This window comes from Nasonia vitripennis, chromosome 3 (genome assembly GCF_009193385.2).
Source record: "Nasonia vitripennis strain AsymCx chromosome 3, Nvit_psr_1.1, whole genome shotgun sequence".
In the NCBI taxonomy this organism is placed as follows: domain Eukaryota; kingdom Metazoa; phylum Arthropoda; class Insecta; order Hymenoptera; family Pteromalidae; genus Nasonia; species Nasonia vitripennis.
Genome location: NC_045759.1, coordinates 22693551 through 22718196, shown reverse-complemented (window position 1 = coordinate 22718196; position 24646 = coordinate 22693551). Strand labels below are relative to the sequence as shown.

Below are 24646 nucleotides of genomic sequence, written 5' to 3'. Positions count from 1 at the left end.
AGCGTTTCTGTTACATATCTATACCTCTCGTGTACGGGCTAATAGACTGCAGCCGGACAATGAGCGTCGCTCAATCAATACGAAAACAAGACAGACAAAAAGGACATCGCAGCAGCAGACGCAGCAGCAGACGCTGCAGCGCCTCCGTGTCACACTGCGCCGTTATCTCACTCTCTCTCTCTCTCTTCGCTTCACTACAGTCGTCGATTCATCGTGTCTTACATCTCTCGCGAGGAAAAATCAGACGCGGCGCGCGTGGCGCCTTTTGTCGCCGGCTGTGCTACCGCTGCAGCGACTATTATAATAATACGCATAGAGGGGGTTGGCCGTTTAACGCGCGCTATAGCCGCTCGCATTGTCCCGGGAAAAACACGTGTCCCCGCATGCATCTGCCACGCGCCGACTTCTTTTTTCTCTCTCTGTTTCTCTCTTCGTCGCACACCACCCGTACGTGTATGTACGTGATTTTCCACGGCTTTTCGCCCTCCGCTACTCACAGCTGCTGTCCTTTTTTTCCGAAGGCACATAATGCCCTACGTCATGTGTGTGTTCTTCTTCTTCCAGTCCGGAAAAATGCTTCAATCTCTTAACGGAATTGATTTAAGAGGGAGAGAAGAGAGCAGCGGTATAATGTATCTCCCGGAAAGTAGTCCGCTCGCGGGAGAGAAGAGAATCGGAAAGAGAGCGAGATTTATGCCCTCTAGATTGTATCGACGCTGCAGTCGCGTGGAGCTCTCGCGTGATCTAATCTTTCACACACACACTCATCGGGATTTCTCTTCTTCCGCGGCTGCTCCTCTTACGTACACGCGCTGACCGCTACGCGAAGAGATTTTTTTTCAATGGCCACATCACCTCTGTGTTGTCGCGCGCGTATCTGACTCACAGGCAGTGTATCCATTGCATAGTATGGAGAGAAGAGTGTAATTAATGTGCTTTGAATGCCCGGGCCAATTACTCAGTTAGGCAGTAGCTCGACTTTATGTTCACATGCGCAGCGAGCACACGATATACCGGGAGGGAGAGAGAGGATCATGGCTTTCGGGGACCGAATTCACTCTGTATGGCCCTTATGTGTCGTCGGCTTCGTATAGGCGTCATTATTTCGAATTTCTTTGACACTTCGTCGCTTGCAGTTGGCGCGTGGAAAAGTATATAGCCCCCGATGCTACTGATGATCGTTTTTGTGTCGCACGGTTGTGTATAGAGATTTTTCAGCGGGACGGAAATAAGCCCGCTCGCATTTTCCTCGTTCGAATCGCAGAATTATATTCGATTATAAAATTAATCTCCCTCGAAAACAGCCATTTCCTCCGTCCAATTGAATCACCGCCGGCTACTCCGAATAATACGCCGAGTTTTGCCCATCTATTAATACCTCGCCGAAATTCCCTCTCGAATAATCGATAAAATTAGAATCAATCTCGAAAGCAGTATAACACACATCGGCCCCCGCTTAAAAACTAATCAATCCCGAGAATCGCGCTGTCGTCGTAATAACCCTCGTAATGTCCGCCACGCGACCGGAAAGATCGAACGCCTCGACAGGCAACATCATACGCTGCTTCGCTGCCAAGAAGAAGAAAACACGGAGGGGGAGAGAAGGACCAGGACGACGACAATAAATATATCGGGGCGAAGATGCATCGAGCCCTGCTCTCCGTAAAGTCTCGCGCGGAATACAAATGCGCAGCTCGGCCCAAGCGAGAAAGAGAAGAAAAACGCGCGGAGGAGCTCCGATGATTTGTTTCCCTGTGTCTTCGGGAGAGACTTTATAGTCGGGGGGGGGGGTAGCAATATAGCGAATGTGCATCACGCGCGAGATATGATATTCTGTGGAAGAGTCTTCGGGCAGATGTTCTCGGAGGGAGGGAGAAGATCGAGAGGCGAGATTGGATACGTGCGCGCGAGAGAGTAGGCTCCGCGAGGGATAGATTATTATAAGGACACGAGCTGAGGCTGGCTGCGTTTTCGAAAGAGTTGGAACAATTCTGGAGAGAAGTGGCGCGTTGCTCATAGTATACCGCTCTCAAGTGCTTCTGCGAATATAGCGCGTACGTACGTGCGATATGACTAAGTATACACTCGCCAGTGAGTTACGGCCGCGGTATTTTAATTGGCGGATACGCGCCTTATATACGTATATGTGCGTATGCATCGAGGAATGATCATTCCCATTTCCGAGCGATCGGGATTTTTCAAACGCACCATAAATTACTCTCTCTCTCTCTCTCTCTCTCTCTCTCTCTCTCTCTCTCTCTCTCTCTCTCTCTCATTCCGGCGACTATCGCTCGGGCTAATAGTTTCGCGCGCTCAGATAATAACTCTCGGGCGATAGCGAAAACCGGGCCTATCTCCGAAGCGCCATAAACGTGTAATACGCACAATACATTATTCTCTCTCTCTCTCTCTCTCTCTCTCTCTCTCTCTCTCTCTCTCTCTCTCTCTCTGTTTGTCAGTCGAAAGATTGTGTATAAATAACGAGGACTGATTACGTTCCAGATCCAGCAGCAGCAAAAGCAGCAGTACTGCGCACACGTAGAGGAAAAGAAAGCCGAGGCAAGATGAGCCAGACGGATCAGACGAAGCAGGAGCAGAAGCCCCAAGAGCAAGAGCAGCAAGATAAGAGCCTGGATAAGAAGGAGATCGCCGAGGAGGAGAGGGAGAAGATGCTGAACGCGGAGAACACGAAGCACACGGGCGCCGCGCCGCAGGCCGAGCTCGAGGCCGAGGAGCAGAAGCCCAAGAGGAAAATACCGATCGGCGGCATCAAGATGCCCGGTTTTTGCCGATCCAAGAGCAAGGAGCCCTGCAAGGTAAGCCCCTACGGCCTCGCTTTTATGTATATCCTATTTTGTGGCGTTGCGGCTATGTGTGTGTGCGCCTATACGATCCCTCCTTTATTTTATTTTATTTTTTCGAGTAATGACACACGAAGAGCCGAGAGGGATCGATGCGGGTGAGCTTTACGAGCCGACAGTCCTGCTTTTTATCGTCGACCTGGGAGAGAATTATTATTCCTCGTTACGTCGAGAGATTCAAAGGCTTGACTTTCGCGCGCGATCGGTAGCTTTATTTACCGCTTACCGCCGCCGTCGCTGATTGATCGCCCTTTCACGTGTAACGCACGTTTTTCATTTACGAATTTCTAACTCCAACGCGATATCCTCGTTTGTATACGCAAACTCATCCCAACTAAGTATACACACTCGATCGAATTTCCCCAAAAAGAGCCCTTCGACGCACGACATTAGGCCCGGGTTGTTCCCATGGCGATGCGGCAAGTGCAGAGCCACACACTATGGCTAATCATAATTGCCCCCGACGATTTTGCGCTCGCGCTTCGACCCTCCGTGTATACACCTATATATAAGTACTCCGGGGTGTCGTGCTCGGAGCAGCGTAACGTTCGTTACACACCGCTCTCTCGTGTGAACTATGAGGCCTGTGACGTCACACGTGGCGCACCTGGTGCTACGCGAGCAAGAGACAAAAACACGCTGTCGTCGTCGTAAAGCTTTTACGGCTGCCGCGGGTGTGCGGTTTCACTCCGAGTCTTATCGCGCGGGGAAAAGTAAAAACAATAGTTTTTAACGGTACAAAACTAGCTGCATGCGTTAGCAGAAAATTTAGCCGTTGCCCAACGCTTGATAGCGAACACGTATGAAAGGTACTTCACGCTCGGCCTAGCGGAGAACGATACGCGCGCTCGCGGAGCCATTCGATACGTATCGGCAGTTATTAAGACGTATAGCAAGCGTAGGGGCTTCGGTTTCGCACTCGGTAAAACGCACGGCGTCTCGAACGAGTGCGGCCTATTAATAGACCATAGCGCGCGAGAATCGTACTTTTCTCTTTCTCTTTTTCGCACGACTACGCGATGAATATTGTTCGGCCTACTCACCCTTATCTTCCTCGCTCACGATGGACGAGCTTCGTTAAGGACGCCAGCGTAGCCTCGTGTGCTTCTATTTTTAGAAGTATGTATATAAACGTCTCTCTCTCTCTCTCTCTCTCTCTCTCTCTCTCTCTCTCTCGGGACGGACGTGTAATTACAGAATTACATCGTTATACGAATACCTGTGCGCGCACGTGGATTAATTCGAAAAAGTGAAAAGTCACGAGCATGTGCACTCGTTAACATCCTCTATATTCAGCTGGCACTCGCTGCAGAAACATTCCTGTTTACACGAAGAAGAGACTCGCTCCCTAGTCGGTCTAGCGTGTCGATGCACTTGATGTTCAATTACCGCCTTCCACACACGTAGCGTTTCCCCATTATTTCTAGCGGCGGCTTCGTTTCCTATATACTGGCTTCTCTGCGTATAATACCTGCTCGCGCGCGTTTGATACAATATTTAACCGCGCGCACGATGTTTATCGAGCGGCTTTCGCGGAATTGCGAAATTTTCGAGAAAGCGACCGGCTGCATAGAGCTGGCCCTTCTTTTGTTTCTGTAAGTCTCTCGTTCTCTTTCTGTGTGTGTCTGCGCGGCTGGGAATTATAGTCGCCACCACGACGGTGTGGTTTGTAGCTAGTTTAGCTCTGGGGAAATGTCGTTTTCCGCTGCGCGCGCGAGGCGAAATATTATCCTATTGTGGCGCGCGCAAAGAGGCTTGAGAGGAGTTTTCATACTTTCTTGACGAGAGGTGTGTCTCTCTTTCGAAGGGAGACAAAAGAACAGCGGAAGGATTAGCCAAGGGAAAGGTTTCTCTACTCTCGTCAGGTGCGTAATGCGGACTTTGGGAATAATGGCTCCTGATAATGCAAATGCGGCTCGATTTAAAATATGTAACTGATGGATTTCACTCGCTACGCGCGCATCAATTATTTCACTCGCTACGCGCGCATCGCTTACATTTACAATGTATCCATCAGAGCCGAGAGCTTCGTTTGGCCATTTAAAAATAGAATCGAACGCGCGGTGATATTAAAAATATAGGCCCGAAATCTCAAAGAGAAATCGTAATTCGGATGTACTGTATCGGCGTATGAATTATTGATACATTTGAACCGCATCACAATAGCCGGAGGGATGATACCGTTGAAGTGATTTCGTCCGCTCTATGCTCGATCGCGGCTCGAGAGAGATCCCGCACTTTTGTACCTTATACCTCCTCTCATCGTCGTGAGAGTTAATAACAATGATCGGGAGAACAGCAGCGGCGAGAGAACGAATCGAAAGCAAAGTAGAAAAGTCACGCTGATGGAAACGGAACGAGTTGTGTGTGTGTGCCCCGGTGCTAGCGCGCGTTCGTCGACATCGTTCCGTTTAACGCACGGTTGGCCCTCGCGGCGGCGGCGGCGGCGGCGGCACAGAGCTTGATTCCGCCTCCTTTGTGTTGCGTGTGCGTGTGTATAGGTGTGCAGCAGGCTCTCGTCACGGCGCTCATCACACACAATTCCTGCCTTCAACCGGCGGCGGGCACTTTTTGTTTTCGGAATTTCGAGTGGCCGCGCCGGCGGCGGATGATGATTTTCGGCTTTCCACACAGCACAACGAACTCCTTCATTCGACTCGGGGGGGATTTTTCCTGCTCGCGCGTCCTTTTTTTCATTCCAGCTCGGGTATATTATTATTACTCGAGAGCGCGGGCCGATAAGGAAAAACAGCCTTAGCGCGGCCGATAATAAAAATACCGAGCGCCCGCGCGTATCAATAAAGCGTCGCGTTTTAAAGCCGTGCCTCTTGGCCGGGCCGTAAAAGGTTAAAAGTGCAAGTATAAAGCGCATAGAAAAATTTACGAGGCCGCAGGACGTCGGTGTCCATTACACAGAGGAAATTTCCTCCGAAAGAGAGAGAGAGAGAGAGAGAGAGAGAGAGAGAGAGAGCGAGAGAGAGAGAGAGAGAGAGAGAGAGAGAGAGCGAGAGAGAGAGAGAGAGAGAGAGAGAGAGAGAAGTGCAATAAACACGCCGGACGACGCGCGCACTTAGCCTCCTCGGCGTGTATACATATAAACGCAAACAGGGGGGGGGGGGGGCTTAAAACAAAAGAAAAATTCGCGCTGGCCCTTTTTACAACCTGAGCTCGTAAACAGTATTTCTCTCTCTCTCTCTTCTTTCTGAGGAAAGTCGGGAGGGAGGAAGATTTTTGCGGATAATACCCGGACGCTCTCTCTCTCTCTCTCTCTCTCGTCTACCTGGGCCGGCTTTGCCGTACTGACGAGGAAAGTTTCCAAGGGCTCGCTGGTATGGGCGCTTTCTTATACCTGCAGATCTCGTACCGATCTCTCTCTTCGGCGCGCAATAAAAGTTTATACTCTGCGAAAAACACCGATGCTCTCGTCGTCCTTATGCCTCCCCACTCTCTCTCTCTCTCTCTCTCTCTCTCTCTCTCTCTCTCTGCTCGGTGCGCTATACATATAATGGGGCCGAGGAACAAAGGTACGAGTATACGCAGCGTAGTCCTTTCAGGCATCTTTCGAGTAATCGGCTGCGCCGCCGCTCCTTTTCTCTCTGCGGCAGTGCGCAGTAGTCCTCTCCGCGCGCATTTCCGACTCGTTTGACGGTCCGGAGATTCTTTCGTACACACCGCTATGCCGCGGGCTGCTTCTGCGCGCGCTTTTGTACACGTGTATCTAATACTTTTTCAACTTCCTCGCCAGAGCGCTTTCTTCCTTTATCTCTCTCTCTCTCTCTCTCTCAATGTTCTTCTTCCTGTCTTCGCTAGAGCCGTCCGAAGCGCGTTTTATCTTTTCCAACGGCGGCGGACGTTTTTGTCCCAGTTACTCGGGAGTGCGTAAAATTGTCGAGTGGCTTTTTTTCCTCCCGCGATTCTCGGAGGCGCTACGTACGGGAATGGGATTGTCATCGAGGTGTATTCTCCTCGAGACGGGTTTGATTGATTAGCTTTAATTTAACGGTTGATCGTCGTGTTGTTTTTTGCTCGCCGGAATGGCTATAGCGGTTGACCGCGAGCTAACTGAATTTCGCGCTGATTTTTCGAGCTTTCCGCGCAAATGGATATACCGCGTGGAAAATTGCTGCATTAGCGCGAGAGCTATTTTTCGCAGCTTTCTCGGCTCGTTAAGGATCTAAGTAGAGCCGTCGTATACTATACAGCGAAAGAAAGTTTTATCGAGTGTAAAAAGCTCAATAAGGTTATTAAGACACTCTCTCGCGTGCGATACATATAAATCCGTCATTTCCCGTTCGCTCGAAAAATAGATTATACATAGCGGGCTTTGTATCGTCTCTCTCGCGTATATAATGGAGAGGACTTTCGCCGACGAAAGTGCGCCGCTGCGCGCAGGATGTAATCTCGCACGGCCTGTGTGTATATAGTACACGGACACACGATAGCGCATTGTATATATCGGATGTGTTAATGCGTCGAGTATACCTATACCTATATACGCGGCTTGCAGAGATATATCCATTAATTATTCGGGGCTGGAAAGTTATTATCGCAAGATAGCGCTCGCGCGCACATTAATTCCGCCGGGACTGTTTAGGAGCTCGATTCGCACGATCAAGTTCTCGTTTGCCGCAGTGGGTCAGTCGGGTGAAAAAATCCGCGCGCAGAGCTACTCGTGCAAGACGCAGTTCCCGCAATCCTCTCCCTCTCTCTCTCTCTCTCTCTCTCTCTCTACAGCTGGCGCTGTTGGCTTTTTTGCGTCTCTCCCCTTTTGTTTTAATTAAGAGCGAGTATCCGCTACTTCGCGAGCGATCCGGAATTGATAACTGTTTCGCCGTCGAGTCTCGCCTTTTTCGCCGTGAATATGCTTAATGCGCGGCCCGTCGACTTTCTTCGTCGATGCAGGAGTATATTCATTGCAGGCGATTAGGAAGCTAAGTAAACACTATACTCGTTCTTTTTTTTTGAGGAGAAAAAAAGTTTCTCGTAGAAAAGACAGACGAGTCGTTGACTCGGAATAACTTGCCGCAAATTGACCTAATTCGTCTTATTAAAGGGTTTAATTGAGAAAGAAAGTGGTGACGAGCGCAGCATAGAGTCTCTCGAAAAAGAAGGAGAAGAAGCACATGTTCTCTCACGAGCTGCTCTGGCGCCTAGAAACCGAGAGATTCCACTCTCTCGCTGGTTATACTCTGGCTTGATAAGCAGCGGCCGAGACCATAAAGGCCACTTGTGTGTATTTTTCACGATGCAGTGAAATAGACGAGAGCCGTGTTGCACATAGCCGCGAAACGCGAAAGCGTCTATCCCTTTAAGTAGTCGTTAAAAATGCACTGAGCCGTTCTCGGGAGTAACGAACGCGCTGTCTGCCAGCGGAGTGTATAATATAATTTCGGAGATCGTTAATCAATGGAACGTTCCTTTTTTCATCTCTCATTCATGAATAATGTAGATAGACGCTAGTCGAGTTATACGAAGCTCGTTAATTTTTCATCGAGCTTTTTTTTTGTGTGAAGCGCTTGGCTATGGTCTGCGGCGAGAAAAATATCGGTAATGGCTTGCATCGCGAGGAGGGTATTACCGCACTAGAGTAGACGTAATTAACAAAAAACCGAGTGGCTGCTTTTTACACATCATCGAGGAAACCTATTAACCCTGCCATTGAACGGCTCTCGGGAAAATCAACAATATAACGAAAAAGTGCACTGTAAACTAAGAATTTTTCTCTGCGGTGTATCGATGACACGAGGGAGGCAAAAAGCTCTCGGATGGCGGAAAGCGCCGAACCCGCATATCCGTTGGCTCTGGCACAAAAGCCTCGTGAGAGAGAGAGAGAGATATCGGCTGCGCCGGTGTCGCACAGAAACACGGAAACGGACTGCATAAGGGCAGCGCTTTTCACTTTGATCGATCTCCGTGATGTACACAGTATGGGAGAGCCGATATTCGCAGCAGCAACAGCGGAAAGCTTCTCGTCCCCCCCCCCCCCCCAGTATGGACAGCACAGAGTTTTGTGCCAAACGAAACGAATCGTGATCGATTCTCTTCGGGGATTCACCGGTACATTCGCACACAAAGTGTGACTTCCCCCCTGCGCGACTGTGTGTCTCTGTATACACGTATATGCGGGGTCATACCTCCCGTGTGAACCCCATTTGGCACACAGAGATTCTTTCTCATCTCTCTAGCGCGCGACCAACAGTCGTTAATGCGGCCGGGCCATCTGCTCACTCGAATTTTTCCCCCGTAAGAATTTTCCGTCCGCGCGCACGGAATTAGTGTGCGTATCCGGCATTAAACGGCATATACGTATGTATATTCGGTCACCAGTGCAGCGTGTATACGTTTGAAAAGAAACGTTACACACGACGCGGTGGGCGTTAATACTTCGAGGCATTGACACATTCTCGTAATTACCCCATAGCGGTCGTTTGCAAATGATTATTGGTCTCTCCGCGTATAGCGAGCGTCGAATGATTTATACACGCAGAAATTGGGGGTTACGATCAACGAGAGACAAAGGTGTGCTATGAATCATACACACCAGTCTTTTTTCTCTCTCTTTCGGCGGCGGCGGCGAACTTTTTCCGTTCCGAGCCAGCGGAATTCATTCCAGAGCGCCGGGAGCTGAGCAGCGTGTACAGCAGCGACGAGGAGAGGAAAATAAAGAAGTCGGACAATAAACGTCTTATAAATAGCGTGATAAAGGAGCGTTTCTATTTTCGTCCCTGCGCGCCTGAAAAATCTACCACGCGGGCGGCAGAGCAGCGGTGTGTATATACATCAGCAGCACAGCTCTGAAACGTGCGCCTCGTGAAAGATTGCGCTTTTTTATGTCTGCGGCCCAGCCATAGCGCGTTGCGGCTACTTTGATTCGCTTGGAATTAGTATAATTGTCGAGGGCATTCACGGGCGCGTTTAAAGGCGTTGCTTTATATTCCTATCACGAAACGAAACTTCTCTCTCCTCTCGTTCTTCTCGCTGGGAGTGAGAGAGAGAGAGAGAGAGAAGAAGCGCCGTCACGTAAGGGCCATTACGCTAGCACAGCGGTCGAGGTTTTCTATACACCTATACTTTTCGATTTTCAGGCAGTCTTTGGTTGTTAGCTCCTCTCTGCAGGTGCTGAGATTTTCTCACGCCCGTATGTGCGTGCTACACATACAGCTCTCGCTTTTTTTCCCTCTGGCTAATGAATTATACACCGTCAATGCGACGGGGAGAGTCGAAACAAGTGCGCGTTTTGTTATGGTTATGGGAAAATTGGTTTTGCCTTGTATGTATTTTTCCGCAACGCGACAGAAGTTAATTAATTAGCTGGAAATTTTGTTGTCGTGTGTGCTGCACTGCAGCATGTGTAATTAATTTTCGATGCATTAATATCGAAGATAAATATTTGATAAACAGCCGCAACTATACGTCGCGTATATGTATAAATTTATCGAATTTCGCCTCGCAAAATATACGCGCTGTGATTTGCTAACGAGATGTTCGCGTAATTAATACATATTTTCGAGTGCGCACCATAAACAATTTCAGCTCTCGCACAACGTACGTAAATATTCCCCAACGACTGATGCACTTGTGTCTCTGGCCGGAAAATCAAACACGCACCGGAGGCCAGTAGCCGGCAACGGTATCATACACTACCGCTTCACGATTCGAAAATAGATCGTAACGTACAAAAAAAGCCGGGAATAAAGGAACGATGATGATGAGCAACGAACGAACAAAAAAAAAACGAGAAAAATTAATGACTAGACCCCGCTCACAAATTACGTTCTCCAGAGAGAGACCGGTATACACTCGAGGGGTCCTCTCTCTCTCTCTCTCTTTCTCTCCTATGTATTTAATTCTAATGACGGACAGAGCGTTTCCCGGGCGCAGCGTGCGAGGGCCGGTTATGTGAAATTTCGAGTCATGACAAATTTTCGTTCCTATAGGTATACCTACACCTATATACTAATGCTCGTACCAGGTGCGCGCATACAGGGTCGACCGGAAGGGGACACCTTTTTTTCATTCTTGCGCTCTTATATGCGCGTGTGTAGATCGAAGCGGGCGATGGCGCTCGCTTTTGAAAAATGTCGAGAGTTGCAGCACTTACGGGGGGCTTAATGAGCGGTGTACGAGAGATCAGGTGCTACTGCTCATTCGCTGCGTTATGTTTATCGATTTTGGCCTCTTTGTGCTGTGCAGGCCAATTCAGCGCGTACACGGGGTAAATCCATATGTGCGCGCGTACTCGAAAAGTATGGGCGTGTGGCTTCTTTCAGATGTCGTTTTCGTGTTTGAGGGCTTCGCTACAGCGGAGAGAGTTGAATTGCCGATTGGTATACGCTTGGAAGTTACAATGCGGCTCGTTATGCTCGAAAGAGCCTGTTTTGACTCGGGAACAACTCTGGGACTCTCGGCTCTTGATTCCTGGCGTACAATCGTAAGAATCGAGAGCTAGCTCCGCCGGCGTATTTTTCAAGCCCAAACCCATCATCTCCCGGCTCTCCGAAAATTATCTCTCCACTACATCAAAGCTACGAGTTTTTCCTACCCATGCACAAGCGCGTATTATAATTTTCCCGACAGAGAAAATCTCGCGCGCATCACACACGCGTCTTTCCTTAATTACAACAAAGCCTCGTGCTTTTTTCGGCTCACATACACGCGCGCACGAGTTGAGTCTCGACAAAGCCCTGCGCGCAGCAGCAGCAGCCTGAAAAGGAAGCTATATGCGCGATGACGCGAGCGAAGGGAGAGAGCGGAGTTGAGAAAAAGAGAGATAAAAGACGAGTGCCATCTGCAGCATTCACTGCTCCTTCCTTCCTCCTCCACCAGCACCACCTCTGTGTGCCCGTCTCGCTCTAATAAAGCGCTTCGCGTCCGTCTTTCAATCCTTCGCATACGCACGCGTTTCGCAGACACTCACACACATACACACTAGCATATTACATTGCGCGAGAGACTCTCTCTCTCTCTCTTTCTCACTTTCCATTGGATATTCGCGAGTCTCCTTTTAGCCGACGCTCACCTGGATGCCCGTGTGTAGGCTGCGCTGCGGCGCGTAATTATTATTATTGCATTGAGGCGAGAAATTTATTGGGAGGCTCGCGCTTCTTTGAATTTTAACGGACGGGCAAAGAAACACAGCGTATTAAACACAGCCCACCTCGGAGGTCGCGGCTCGTTTGCGAGAGAAATTAAAAGAGGTATTTTTGTGCGGTATAGCCCTCGCGTACTCTCCTCTCGCGAGTCTCTGTGATATATATCGCGCCGAGCGTGTCATCTCTCGCAACGCCGCTCACGCGGTAACCGAATATACAGAGCGGCTGTGGAGGAAAAAAATCGCGCGATTTTCTCTCTCTCTCTCTCTCTCTCTCTCTCTCTCTCTCTCTCTCTCTCTGCACCGATGACACATTTCAAGCGAAGCAATTTCATTTTTCCGACTACAGCCCGCCGCTGCCGCGGCCCGTTACGTTTTTCCCAAAAGCGGCGGCATACGAAGCCCTCCCCCTCGAAGCACGTATATATCACTTAAATGAGTGTGTAGTAGGCGGCAGCTCGCAGCTACCGTTGCTCGTATTTTCGTCGATTTTCGATCTCGCTGCTCTTTTTTTCTGCAGCGCCGCCGCGCCGGATCCCCCCCTTTTTTCGCGTCTCCCGTTGCAGCAGCAGCAGGCTGTGCTGCTGTTGATTTTTTTTTGCCCGGCAGATCCGCTTTTTTGGGGGTCGAAACCCGAAGGCCAGAACCAGAATAACCGGAACCCTCGAGCGTGCGCGCGAGTGAGAGAGGGACTATAAGCACGCTATACTCTTTCTTCCCCGCCACATGGCGAGTGCGCGCGCACCTATATATCAGAGTGTGTGTGTTGTGAACCAGTTGTGCGCGCGGCGAAGATGTGCGGCTTTGTTGTTGCGCAGATATCCGAGGGAGAAGAGGCTTTTTCGATTCTCCGAGTACACTGGTGAGGCGCCGAGACTAGTCGTGAGTGTTGTTGTTGTTGTTGACAAGTGCGTGCTTGCGTATACCTATACATAATCGATAATGTCAAAAATTGCTCAAACTATACGCGTCGTACTCGGGGCGAAAAATATGTCTCTTACGCAACACCGTGTGTTCTCCTCTCTCGAAGCGCAAGACTAGCATAGAAAATACATTCCTGCGGTGTAAGCGCGTCGTGTTAAACCTCATTCACATCTCCCGCGGCAAATTTTCCCGCGTTGGCTTCTTTCTCCTCTCCGCAATGTATATGCTCCGCAGAGAGACGGCGACACATCCTGTTGTTATTGCCGTGCACTGTGCCGCTCTCGACTCGTCATATATTTGCATCGGCCGCTACTGTGGCTCTGCGCGCACTTCTCGTACCCATACAGGTTTGCGCGCTGCAGAGAGAGAGAGAGAGAGAGAGAGAGAGAGACGATGCGCAATTTCTCTCGCCGCCGTGTGTGTGTGTATATTTTTACGGCCGACGCTCTGCTGCAAAGGGAAAAAAGGAGAAGCAGCTTCTGCGGTTCGCCTCGTCGTGAAACGAGAGAGAAAAAAGAGAGACTTGCAGCAGCAGCGAAGAATTACCTTTCGAAATGCGCGACGTTTGAGATAGTCGTTACGCGGCGACGCGAGTAATCGACGCTATACTCGCTATGTGTTATGTGCCTATATTTTTGTTTTCACCGCCGATGCTCGATTGGTATCTGATGAGGAGTAACTTCGCTTTTCTGCGTTGTTGGCGATAGTATAGAGCGAGAAAAAGATAAGTGCGCGGAATCACCGTTCGGCGTGTGTATTCTACAGCCGTCGAGAAACGTTTAGTTTTTTGCGCTCTCCGGCCCGGTCTGCTTTCTTTACGAGCCGCGAGTTGAGCTGTACACGGCGGATGTTGTAAAATTTTTATCGTCGAATACTGATTATCCTCCTCTCTCTAACGACTAACGCTCAGATTCGTCACCTTCGCACAATGCACCAGTCGTTAATCTTCCTTCATACGGGACACCATATCCACGAACTCCATCCATCCTCGTTAAATCTCTTCTCTCGCTGGAAAATACAAGGCAGTCGTAAAATGAGCGAACACCTCGTGATTAGGCGCGTAATAAGCGTACAAAGGCTTTCTAATGCGCCGCAGCGTCACCAGCTTCGTTCGCGGAGTCACGAACACGAGATTGTGTGCTTCCCTCGTTGGAAAGTCAAAACACATTCCCACATTTGTGCAGCGTATATTTATACAGTGTACTCACGTAGCTACTCTCCCCCTCGACCGAGTGTGTATAACTCTCTTTCTCTGCGTCTCTATTATCAACGATTTAATGTCGTTAGTAGCGGCGGTCGGTGATACCGATCTATCCCTCGGCGGCTTAATCGAATCAAACTGAAATAAATCACTTCTTTTCACTCTCTCTTAAAAAAAAACCAGTTCCTCTCTCTCTCTCTCTCTGTCTCTCTGCAGCATTGTATACAGCGTGAATCTAATGGCCGCTGAGACAGCGCAATCAGCCCCGCGCGCCGGATAATAACGTTACTCGCTAATGAAATTTCGGTGATAGCCTATATCCGCGCGATGTGTATAAGACTACGCCGACCTCTTTCTTTTGCCCTTCCGCGACTCTTCTCCGCAGCCACCGCCGCCGCTGAGTCGGTCCTGTTTTCAACGGAGACGTCGTGTGTATGCTCTCCGACTTCTCTCTCTCTCTCTCTCTCTCTCTCTCTCTCTCTCTCTCTCTCTCTCTCTCTCCCTGCTAAAGCTCATGCATAATTCAGCGACGCCGCTCTCGCGAAAAGACTTTTCGACTCTCGTATACGCGCCGCTCTTTCCGCGGTCGACTTGGCAATCTTTTTTCCCCGCGCGAGAGCGCACGTTTTTATCCATAATTTTATGATTAGTCAGGCTGCTTGCTGATGCGTTATTAGTAGCGCGCGCGGGATTTTTCATGTATAATATATATCGAGCGAGAGCCAGTGAAAGTTTGCTGCTCGTCTGCGTATTTGCTGCCTTTATTAATTCTTCTTATTATTCTTCTTCTTCTGCTTCTTGTTTCTCGGCGGTTCTGTGTTGGCTCAGCTGCGGAGAACCTCCTCTCTTCCTTCTTGCCCGCGTGATCGATCGCGGCCGCTGTGCGGGCAAAGTCATTTTTTTTACTCGAAGCATGTGCGCGAAATCGGAGCGTTAGAGAGAAAGCTGAATGATATTTTCATTTTTATTACAGGGCGTTTACGAGCCGCGCGCATAATGCCACTTATTACTCCTTTTACCTTTCGCCGCATCGATTCGGGCACGCCATGAAAAATTCAAATCCTCGTCAACTCCGCACGCGTGGCTTCCCCGAAAAAATAAAGCACACACATGGGCTCTCTCCTATCCCCCCTATACATGACTCTAATAATCCTTAAATTCGCGGAACACAATAGACTGCGCAGTCGTCCGGGCTTTTCACTCTGCTGCAGTCACATATTCGATTCAACCCTTCGCTCTCAGAGCAGCAGTAGCAGCAGCAGCAGCCTTTGTCCCATTATCAAGACAAAACGTGCCCGGGCTCGGGGGGAGAGATTTCGAGAGTGAGAGAGAGAGAGAGAGTGCGAGGTGACGCGTGTGACCTTGGGATTACCTTGGAACGTGCCGGCGGCGCGAAATCCGCATGCGCGGCAACGCCGGCCGGCGGTCGATGGGTATATCAACGTTGTTATGTACCCTCTTCGTTATTCACCTCGTACAGCCGAGTATAACTATACGTATGGGAAGTGTATCAAGAGGGATATGGAGAGAGAAATTAGCGAGCTTATCCGCGTATAATCCGCACGCGATACGGGCTTTATTATTTCTTCGCGAGTAACAACGAAGCTCGCTGTGGCGTAATCGCCTCAAATATTGTGAGCAAACCCATGCACGAGAACATAAGCGAGCGCTACAGTATGTATGGTGAAAAAAAAGTCAGCAGCAACGCGAGAAACGCCGGCAAAAACCTCCGCGGCAACGTCGAAGCGCGCACGTGCCTTCTCTCCACCCTCCCCGCAAGCGAAGAAGGAGAGAAAGAAAGGGGAGAGGGAGAGATAAAGCGAGAGTCGCTCCCTTCTCTCTTGCTCTCTGCTGGTGATGATATCGATTGCTCTCGGAGCCGAGGGCGTCCGAGAAACTTCCCTTTCGTATATACACCTACGCGCCACCCTTAAAGCACATAACGCGAGCGGGGGTTCTCTCTCTCTCTCTCTTTCTCTGTATACGCCGTCACCTGTTTCTATGCGGAGGAGAGAGAGAGAGAGAGAGAGAGAGAGAGCCCACGGCATTCTTTTTTTGCCGCTCGCGATTACCGTTCGGATATAAATACCGCGCGCGGCTGGGGAACTGCTCCGCTAATTGCGCGAATTAATGATTGCACATTGAATGGCGTATACTTAAACTACTTCGCTAACTTTTCGTTGGCGGGTTTTAAGGATATAATACATATCGGGCGCGGGCGTAACTTCTGCGGCTCGCCGCGGTGACGCGTCATGAATAAGTCATGAGTTGTTCTCTAAAACGAAATTACAGGAGAGAGAGAGAGAGAGAGAGCCCTCGCTCTGTCTCTTCATCTAAATCTCCATAATGCGCTGGAAAACTAGAGGATTTATCTGCGCTTGCCAGGAAAATAACTGCGCGCGCGCGCAATGTTTACCCAGACGTAACGGAAAAACGCTATTATATATACTACGTGCTTCAGTAGCGGTAGTATACAGTAGCCCCCATAAACTCTCCTCTCTTCTCTCTCACGCGCCATTTGAATTTCCATTCGGCTGCGTCCCAATATTAGCGCCGGCAAATAAACGCGGCGCCCTCAGCTGCTCTCTGTTTATTAAAGAAGACGCGGCTTTAACTCTCGCTCGTGTGTGTGTGTGTACACAAGCTTCGCTGTACTGTGTGAAAATCAGCATAAACGCACGTGCAACTGCGCTTTGGCTTTTATTACGCGGAATAATCGTCGTTATTCTCGAAAACAGCCACCGGTCCGACCTTGATCTTGCGGGAAACTCTCGTCGGTATAAATGAAGTTATTTTTCATAGCCGCGCGGCCTCTAGCGCTTTGATTAAGGAGCCGGCCACTCGCTCGGACCGGCACAGGTGCGCAGCTCGCGTAATTTTTCGAGAGAGAGAGAGAGAGAAAAAAGTCCATACAGTTCTGCACGACCGACTTACATTGTCGGCTTCGGCTGCTTTCACTCGGCTGCCCCATAACGACCTACAATTTTCAATTTTATATAGTCGAACTGCACTGCGCACTATCCGCTCTCGACCTTCTTCCACGAGAGAGAGAGAGAGAGACGCGTCTACAATCCATTCTTCATCAATCTTCCACGTATATAAACGCACGTACATAACGCGAGTTTCTTGCTTTTAAGCGCTAAGTGGAATGGAACGGAAAGCAATTTGTTCTCTCTCTCTCTCTCTCCCTTGCTCTCTTTGATGTGATATTCTTTAGCGGCGCGAGGTAGAGTCTGGAAAACCACGGGATTTTTAACGTTTCCGTACGCGTATAATATAGTACACTACTCGGGAGCAAATATGGCTGCAAAAACGAGAGCCGGCTCATATCGGGATGATATTATGAGAAAGTTGTCTACGCGAGCCTCGTAGATTATACATCGGATTTTTAGCTGCGGTGTGTGTAACGTCCGTCAATCCAACGAGTTATTAAAAATCCGACGTCCATTTGGCTTTTTTCCCTGATGCGATTATAACTCTCCTCGTCGTGTTTTTATAACATCCTTTCTAATTAACTCGCGTCGCCGAGTAGAGAAGAGATGACTTTTCCAATAACTTCCCGGGACGCACTTATTACACTCTCTCGTTTCACGGCGCGAAAACAACAATTACGATCCAATAACGCGCGAAATTCGAAAAAGCTCGCAGGAGGCATCAGTATACATAATGATAATAACGATAATCGATCCGTGTCCCCCTGGTAAAACCACGAAAATAAATTTCCAATGCACAGTCGTGTCCGCCTCCGGGCAGCTCGAAAAAGCCAAGTTAGTTGCATCGAAAGCGAGAGAGAGAGAGAGAGAGAGAGAGAAAAAGAGGGAGTATAGTTTAGCGCACAGGGACTATACTAGCTCGTGATTCTTTAACGCAGCTGCTGCAAAGTGTGGGGTGTCGTCGTCGCCGCCGCCGTTCGAACAATGGGGTAGGACTACTACTACTGCTACTCGGGGGTTGGCGCATCGACGGCTGCATTCGCTCTTTCTCCCCCCCCCCCCGCCGTTATATGTGTACAATTTTTCTCCCGCGGCGCCGCCTTGAGCTCTACTCTCGGATATATTATATCGACGTGATGTGAGTTGCGTTGTAGCCTACTGTGTGTGGATATGAGTATCAAAAAACAATGGACGGCTGCGTGCGCTTGCGATGAGAGAATTTCATTTCGAGAGCGGCGGCGGCGGCGGGTGTAGGGTTGAAGTTTTAGTGGGATTAGAGCTACCCAGTGCTGTCGAGGGGGGACGACTGAGCGAGAGATTGTTATTATACAGAAGTTTTCGTACACACGTTATATCAGCCAAGTTTGCCGAACTGCGATTTATTCTTCCTCGGATTGCGGCGCGCGGCGATGAAAATTACCCCGTCATTAGAGAAAGAGAGAGAGAGAAAAAGAGCGTATGCGTGATTACTTTTATTATCACTTGAGAATCGCGATGCGTTTTTTCCAGCGAAGTATGCAAATTTTTACGACGGCGACGACGATGAGCCGCGAACGACAAAGAAAAAACTGTTTACGCGTATAGCAACTACTCGCCTCGGGGGGAATCCCTCGCGCATTTCTCTCGAAAAATCAATGGAAATTGCAAGCGATATCTGCGTGCGTATACTTACGAGACTAGCGCGTGTAACAGACACACAGGCGTGGCCCTCGGTAATGACCGGCAACACGCACGTACACACACGTACGTGTACGAGGGAGAAGCGTCGCCATTTGTCTGCAAGGCAATGGCTCGCGTGAGTCGGAGCAAAAGGGCCTCACGTGCGCGTGTGTGACCCTATACACCGGAAGTCTCTCTTTTTTCTCTCTCTCTCTCTCTCTCTCTCTCTCTCTCTCTCGGTATTATATAGACAAGGGAAACTTCTTCTCTTTTCCGTAATTGGGAAAATTGCGTCGCCCCGCGACGAGTTTTTTCTTTTTCAAACTCGCTGGGACGTGTATAGTGGCTTTAGTCGAAACGAGCTTTTGTCTCTGGAATTCACCTAAAACGCGCGTGCACGAGATTGCAAAGATTTTGAAAACAAAGCGCGCGCTTTTTATCGCAACGAGCGAACCGGTCCATTTGCCAGCGACCGAAGCTCGCTATTTTTATTCGCCTAATCCATAAGAGAAAGATTTTTTGCGCGGCAACCTACATATTCCAAAAGCCTTTTCATCGAGTGCTGCAGTAGCTGATGAAAAAAATATCAAACATTTTACGGTTAGCCGCATTGAAAATTCTCCTGTGCCGAGGGACATCAGTCTGCTCTCACGTCCTATGAAAAATTCAGACCATGGCATATCGAGCTCCGTCGCCGATCATAATCAAAATTCTCCAATCCCATTTTTAGAGGGAGAGAGAGAGAGAGAGAGAGAGAGAGAGAGAGAGAGAGAGAGAGAGAGAGAGAGAGAGAGAGAGAGAGAGAGAGCAGAGGACTGCAGTTCGGATCGAGTTTATTAAAAGCGCTCGCATTTGGTCGGTCGATGGGATATCCGATGCTCCGCCGCGCGCGAGCCCCTTGAATAATTCGAGCAAGCGGTGCATTGCTCCCGACGACGACATCGCGATCGATATATCTTTATATATCCATGCGCATATATATATATATATATATGCCTGCATTCTATAGCGTCGAATTAGTGCTGGTGCGGTGTCATCGGCCCTCCGCCGGCTTATCTCGAAATATCTCCTTCGTGTACACGATTGTCTGTCCAATAATATACACAATCGGCTCATAGCAAAGAGTGTAAACCCGTCTCGCGACCGATCACCTCCTCTGGAAAAAGAGTCGCGCGCGGATCGATCGATGAAAATCAATCGCGGCGGATATCCGCGTGAAAAAGCGAGAACCGCAACCGGTGGCTTCTCTCTCTTTCTCTCTCGCAGTGTATATACGGGACGCCTCGTCGTATACCGGAAACAGCAGTGGCGTAACGAGTTTCCTCTCGCCACGGCTCTTGGGCCCAACTACGCTCTCTGCGCACTGCACAGTGTATATACCGCACAGTTCTTACTGTAATTTGCAAACAATGGCGCGCAGGGCCCTGTGCTATGCATTCCACACGCTGATAAAGCCGAATGGGAATTATGCAGCGCGAGCCGAGGTTTTGTCATTTTTTTCCCTCTCCGCTTCCCCCCCCCCCTCGTAACGTTCTTAAAAAAAAAAAGACGTCGTCGACGATCGACGTTGTAAATCGTCGAAAGTAAAAAATCAGAGGCGAAAAAGCTCGCTACAGCGCTAATCGCTCCTAAATCTTAATCGCGCGTATGCACAGCAGCGTTGTTCCATTCGTCCGGCAGAGCGGAAAATTGTGCTTTTCCTACTCCACGTTGCTCTACACAGCACCCTCGCCTTCCGGCACTTGTATACGGGCGACAGAGTATATAGTTGAAAAACGCGCCCGCCGCGCGTTGGTGTGGCTCTTCGGCCGGTTCCCCTAATTAAGCATGCGCATACGGCCACTGACTAAGCTTCTGCCTCTCATTATGTGTGTACCTGTATACGAAGGGCGATTCTTTTTCGGGCTTCTTTATTCGGGGCTGCTTATACTACAGGTGTGCGCGAGAGAGTTTACGGCCGAAGAGCTGCGCGCGGAGGAAGTGGAGCGCGCTCGGTCTTTTTTTCGGCGGCGCTCGCTTTTAAAGGGCTGTATATATACCTGTAGCGGAAGCGAATTTACAATTCGGTCGCTGGAACGGCTTCGTATTATAAATTTCTCTCGCTCTATAATGCTATAATGCTACGACTCGTGAATCGAGCGAAAACGAGCTTTTAATGCCGTGGCGTGTATAGGTGATAATATTCGAGGGAGGAAAAAGCTCGGTGTGTTATAAATAACTGCCGGCGAGCGAGAGAGAAAATTACTCGTGTGTGTGTGTGTGTGTATCTCGACGACAATCAGCGGACAAATTGCTAGGCCGTGACTCTGTCGATTCATAGTCGACTCTCTCTCCACACCCACAGCTCCACGCATAACAGCTACTCTCGATGCGATCAATGATGCGTCATATAACTCGCTGCACACGCGATATTCATACTCCCTACGCTCGATTGAAAATTTTTCGGGTGATGAGTCCGCCCGCGATTCTCCCGTTTTTTTTTCTCTGTGTGTGTCGGAGATTCCCTTACGGAACACAAAGAGAACTTTCTTCGAGTCTCCGTCACGAAGGATTTCTATTAAAAGCTGTGTATACGGCACTCCATGGGAAGAGGGACGCGCGAGTGTTTCTTCCGCTGCGGCGGCGCGTATATAACACAATGCCAGAGTCGGATGAAAAAACAATGGGAAAGCAGCCGGCTTTTCTCGTCTTGGTAATCCTCTCCGTTTTAAATCATACACGCACACGCTCGCGCACTCGAATAGTTTCGCGCCTCCGAAAATTCAATCGTCGGCGCTATCTCGTGTTCGAGATATTATCGAGTCAACCGGGCGCCTCGCGTCTCTCGTCCCGTGGGAAATCCCCACTAATACCTCGACACGCGCGAGGATGAATATTAAAAAGAAATCTCTATTCAAACTACGGCAGGAGTAGGGGGTTATACGTATAACGCGACACGCGACTGATCGGGGCGGGGGGGGGGGGGGGAAGCCTATATGCATATACGGGCGTCATCCAAATATAGCGTCGAGGGATGCAGCGTGTATAGAGCCACGTGCTACATCGGCGCCTGCATCCTTTCCCATTATACACACACGCACACGCGATGATCTTCAAGAGTCGAGGCAGCTCTCTTCAAGTGCGCGGGCGAGTCGTGTCTCGAAGAATTCGACGGCGAGTCATCGCTGCAGCGTCTCGATTCCTGGAACCGCTCGATAATCGCTTTTCGTTAGGAGCCATAGTCTCTCTCCCCGTTTTTCGAGTAAGACTTACGCTCCACAGAGTAGTCATTCATAGAGAAAAAAAAGCTCGAACCCCTTATCGGAGTAATGGCTCTTATAGTCGCGTGTACCGCGCGATGATCGACAGGCGTTTCGAGTTACAGAGTAGTGGGATACGCGTCGTGTATCCGCTGCGGTCAAGTGTGTCTTACATTGAAATACGAGGAAGGCGCGCGATATCGCGCGCAGCTTATCAAAGCGAATTGCGCAGAGGCAAAATTGTACGTCGAGACGAGCCTGACCGAAACAAAGCGTGCGCAGCCACCCACGCACTCGCGTGTCAAAGTACACTCTCTGCACAATGTCTCTCTCTTTGTGTGTGTGTGTGCTGGAACCCATAAAATGGCCATAAATCGAGCGCGTGGGTGCAGAACCGGTAAATCTCGTTACAAGCGCTCAGCGTCGTATTATTGAAAGAGAGTAGGAGAGAAAAAGAAAAACAATGCGAGTATCAGCCCGTGGATCGCTGCCAAGAGAGGGAGAATGATGCGAAAAAAAGTAGCGGCGACGAGCCGTCAGCTCTCTCTCTCTCTCTTTCGGTCTGTGTTTCTTTGCGCCGAAAATAGAAAGAGCCAGGCCTGCACTTGAAAAGTCTCGACGGTCAGGGATAATCATGCAGACGCGCGCTTGAAAGCCCCAGCAGACTCTCTCTCTCTCTCGTATTTTCATTGTCGCGCCCACGACGCGTATATATAGAATAATCCCGCCGACGGTTGATACACTCGCGCGGGTGTGTCGGGCATTGTGAATGTGGCGAATCTATGTATGTGAGAGAGATTGAAATTGCAGAATAAAAGGCAAAATGTTTCATAAACACACTCTTCTTCTTCTCTTTCAGGAGGAGGATACGAAGCCAATAGAGACCGGCGACGCAGAGACTAAGGAGTCGGGAGACGCAGCGGCGAACGATAAGGCCGCTGCCGCCGGTGGTGGCACCCCCACGAAGGAGGCCAAAGAGGGACGCAAGGGTATCCTCGACGCCATCCGTCTCCCATTGTCCTCCGTCTTTTCGAGGAAGAAGAAGGTAATCGCTCTATCTTATATCCTATACCCGAGATTTTAACTTTTATCCCGCTCTTTATAATTCGCTCGGAAAAATAAAATTAGCATTCGCCGCCGTTATTGTTATCAAAGTCACCCGGCGCGTAATTATGCTCTCTCGCGCGAGCGCGGAGGACGTTTATTATTCGCGCGACTGCAGTGCGCGCGGGGGTAATCAAAGGAATTTACGAGCGGCCGAGTATAAATTTTCCTTGATTTAAGACTAAGCGTATATATAGAGGCAGGCGCTTTTCTCTCGCGAATTACGCGTGTTTTCTCTTAATTAAACTCCGCGCTCGCGCGATTCGTGTCAATATTAGCATCCGGCGCAAGTTTCGCGTGAAAAAGTAGTGGCTGAGAATTAAAAAACAAAAGAGAATACAACCATACTAGTCGTCGCTCAGGCTAGCAACAGCTCGCTTTCTCTCGCGAAGCCCTAGCGGTGACCTCTCGGGCACGTCTGTAGGTGTGTACCCTCTTTTTTTTTCGCTACACCTTATCTCCAGTTCCTCGCGTCGGCTCACGAGATACGGCACACGAAGCTGCACACTGCGGCCCTCGAGTGTGTATAGGTGTATACAGAGACACCAGCCGGGCATATAATTTTCGTGTGTACGGCGACGACGTCGCGCTTTTCTGCACAGGTGTGGATTACACACCTGCGCCGTACACCAGCGCCGCAACCAACCCGACGACGCGCGCGTACAGTTGCGGGGCTGACGACGCCGCCAGTTCTTCCGCGTCTTTCCAACGGTCGAGTCGCTTCTTCCTCCTCCTCGTTGTTCAACGAGCGCTCGCTGACTTGCCAAACTTTCCGAGGAGTTCGTTAATTTCCGAATCGACCAAAGCTGCTTTTAGAAAGATCCTTCGCCTTTGTTACGGCGCGGCGTTTTAGCGGTTCGCTCGAGAGAGTGTTATTCCTGCGCTATCAGCTCGAGTAATTCCGCGCGAGCTTACCGTAAAATATTCTATCCCGCGGAAAGTCGAGAAGTTTTCTGCAGCCGACGTAGATTCCCGATTACGCGCGTTGTAATACAAGGATAGAAAGGAGAGCAGGAAATGCTCGAGAGCGCAGCGGAGAGATAAGTTATGGGAAAAGGAAGGCTCTATATCAGCAGTTTCATCGGCCGGCGCTTAATCTACGAGGTACACGCAGAGAGACAGCCGCGAATATCGTTACGAAAACTGACGCCTTGTTAATCGTATAATCAATCAATCGATCAGTCAATAATGATCGATCGGATTAACCAACGTCTCGTTGATTTGCAGGAGAGCGACGCTGAGCTGGGACCGACCGGCGCTGGTCTGGCCAGTTCCGAGACTCTGGACGACGCCGCACAGGAGAAGAATAATGCTGCGGCCGCTGTAGGCGAGGACGGCATGGAGACCGTGCGACTAGACGCGGAAGCCGCGGACGGCCCGCCGACCAAGCCGCATCCGTTTATCCTCTGCCTTTCGGCTGCCAGGAGAAACCTGATCGTCACCGGTAAGCCCCACAGCCTGTGTATATTGAATTTTTTTCGCCCGATAAGCTCGATTCTTTTCTGCGGCTTGTGTATGTACTCGTCCGATTGTAGGTCAGCTGCGGTGCTGAGGAGGCTGCAACGGTGCAGCTTGCACTTTTTCGATATCCGATAGACGCGCGCGCTTCGTGGGCATACTTGTATAGTAACGAT

General features: G+C 49.8%; 1 protein-coding gene across 2 annotated transcripts in view; it reads left to right on the top strand.

Moving 5' to 3' along the window:
* Positions 1-24646, top strand: part of LOC100121165 (neurotactin) — a 31885-nt gene that overhangs the window by 3308 nt on the left and 3931 nt on the right. Inside the window, exons 2-4 of one of the 2 annotated variants that reach the window (XM_001604703.6) lie at positions 2503-2816; positions 22768-22953; positions 24240-24456. In XM_001604703.6, coding sequence (XP_001604753.1) covers positions 2565-2816; positions 22768-22953; positions 24240-24456 — 655 coding nt within the window. In that variant the 5' untranslated portion in view covers positions 2503-2564. Of the gene's footprint in view, positions 1-2502; positions 2817-12663; positions 12835-22767; positions 22954-24239; positions 24457-24646 lie in introns of those variants that run through there. The other variant, XM_031927370.1, reaches the window with a different exon arrangement.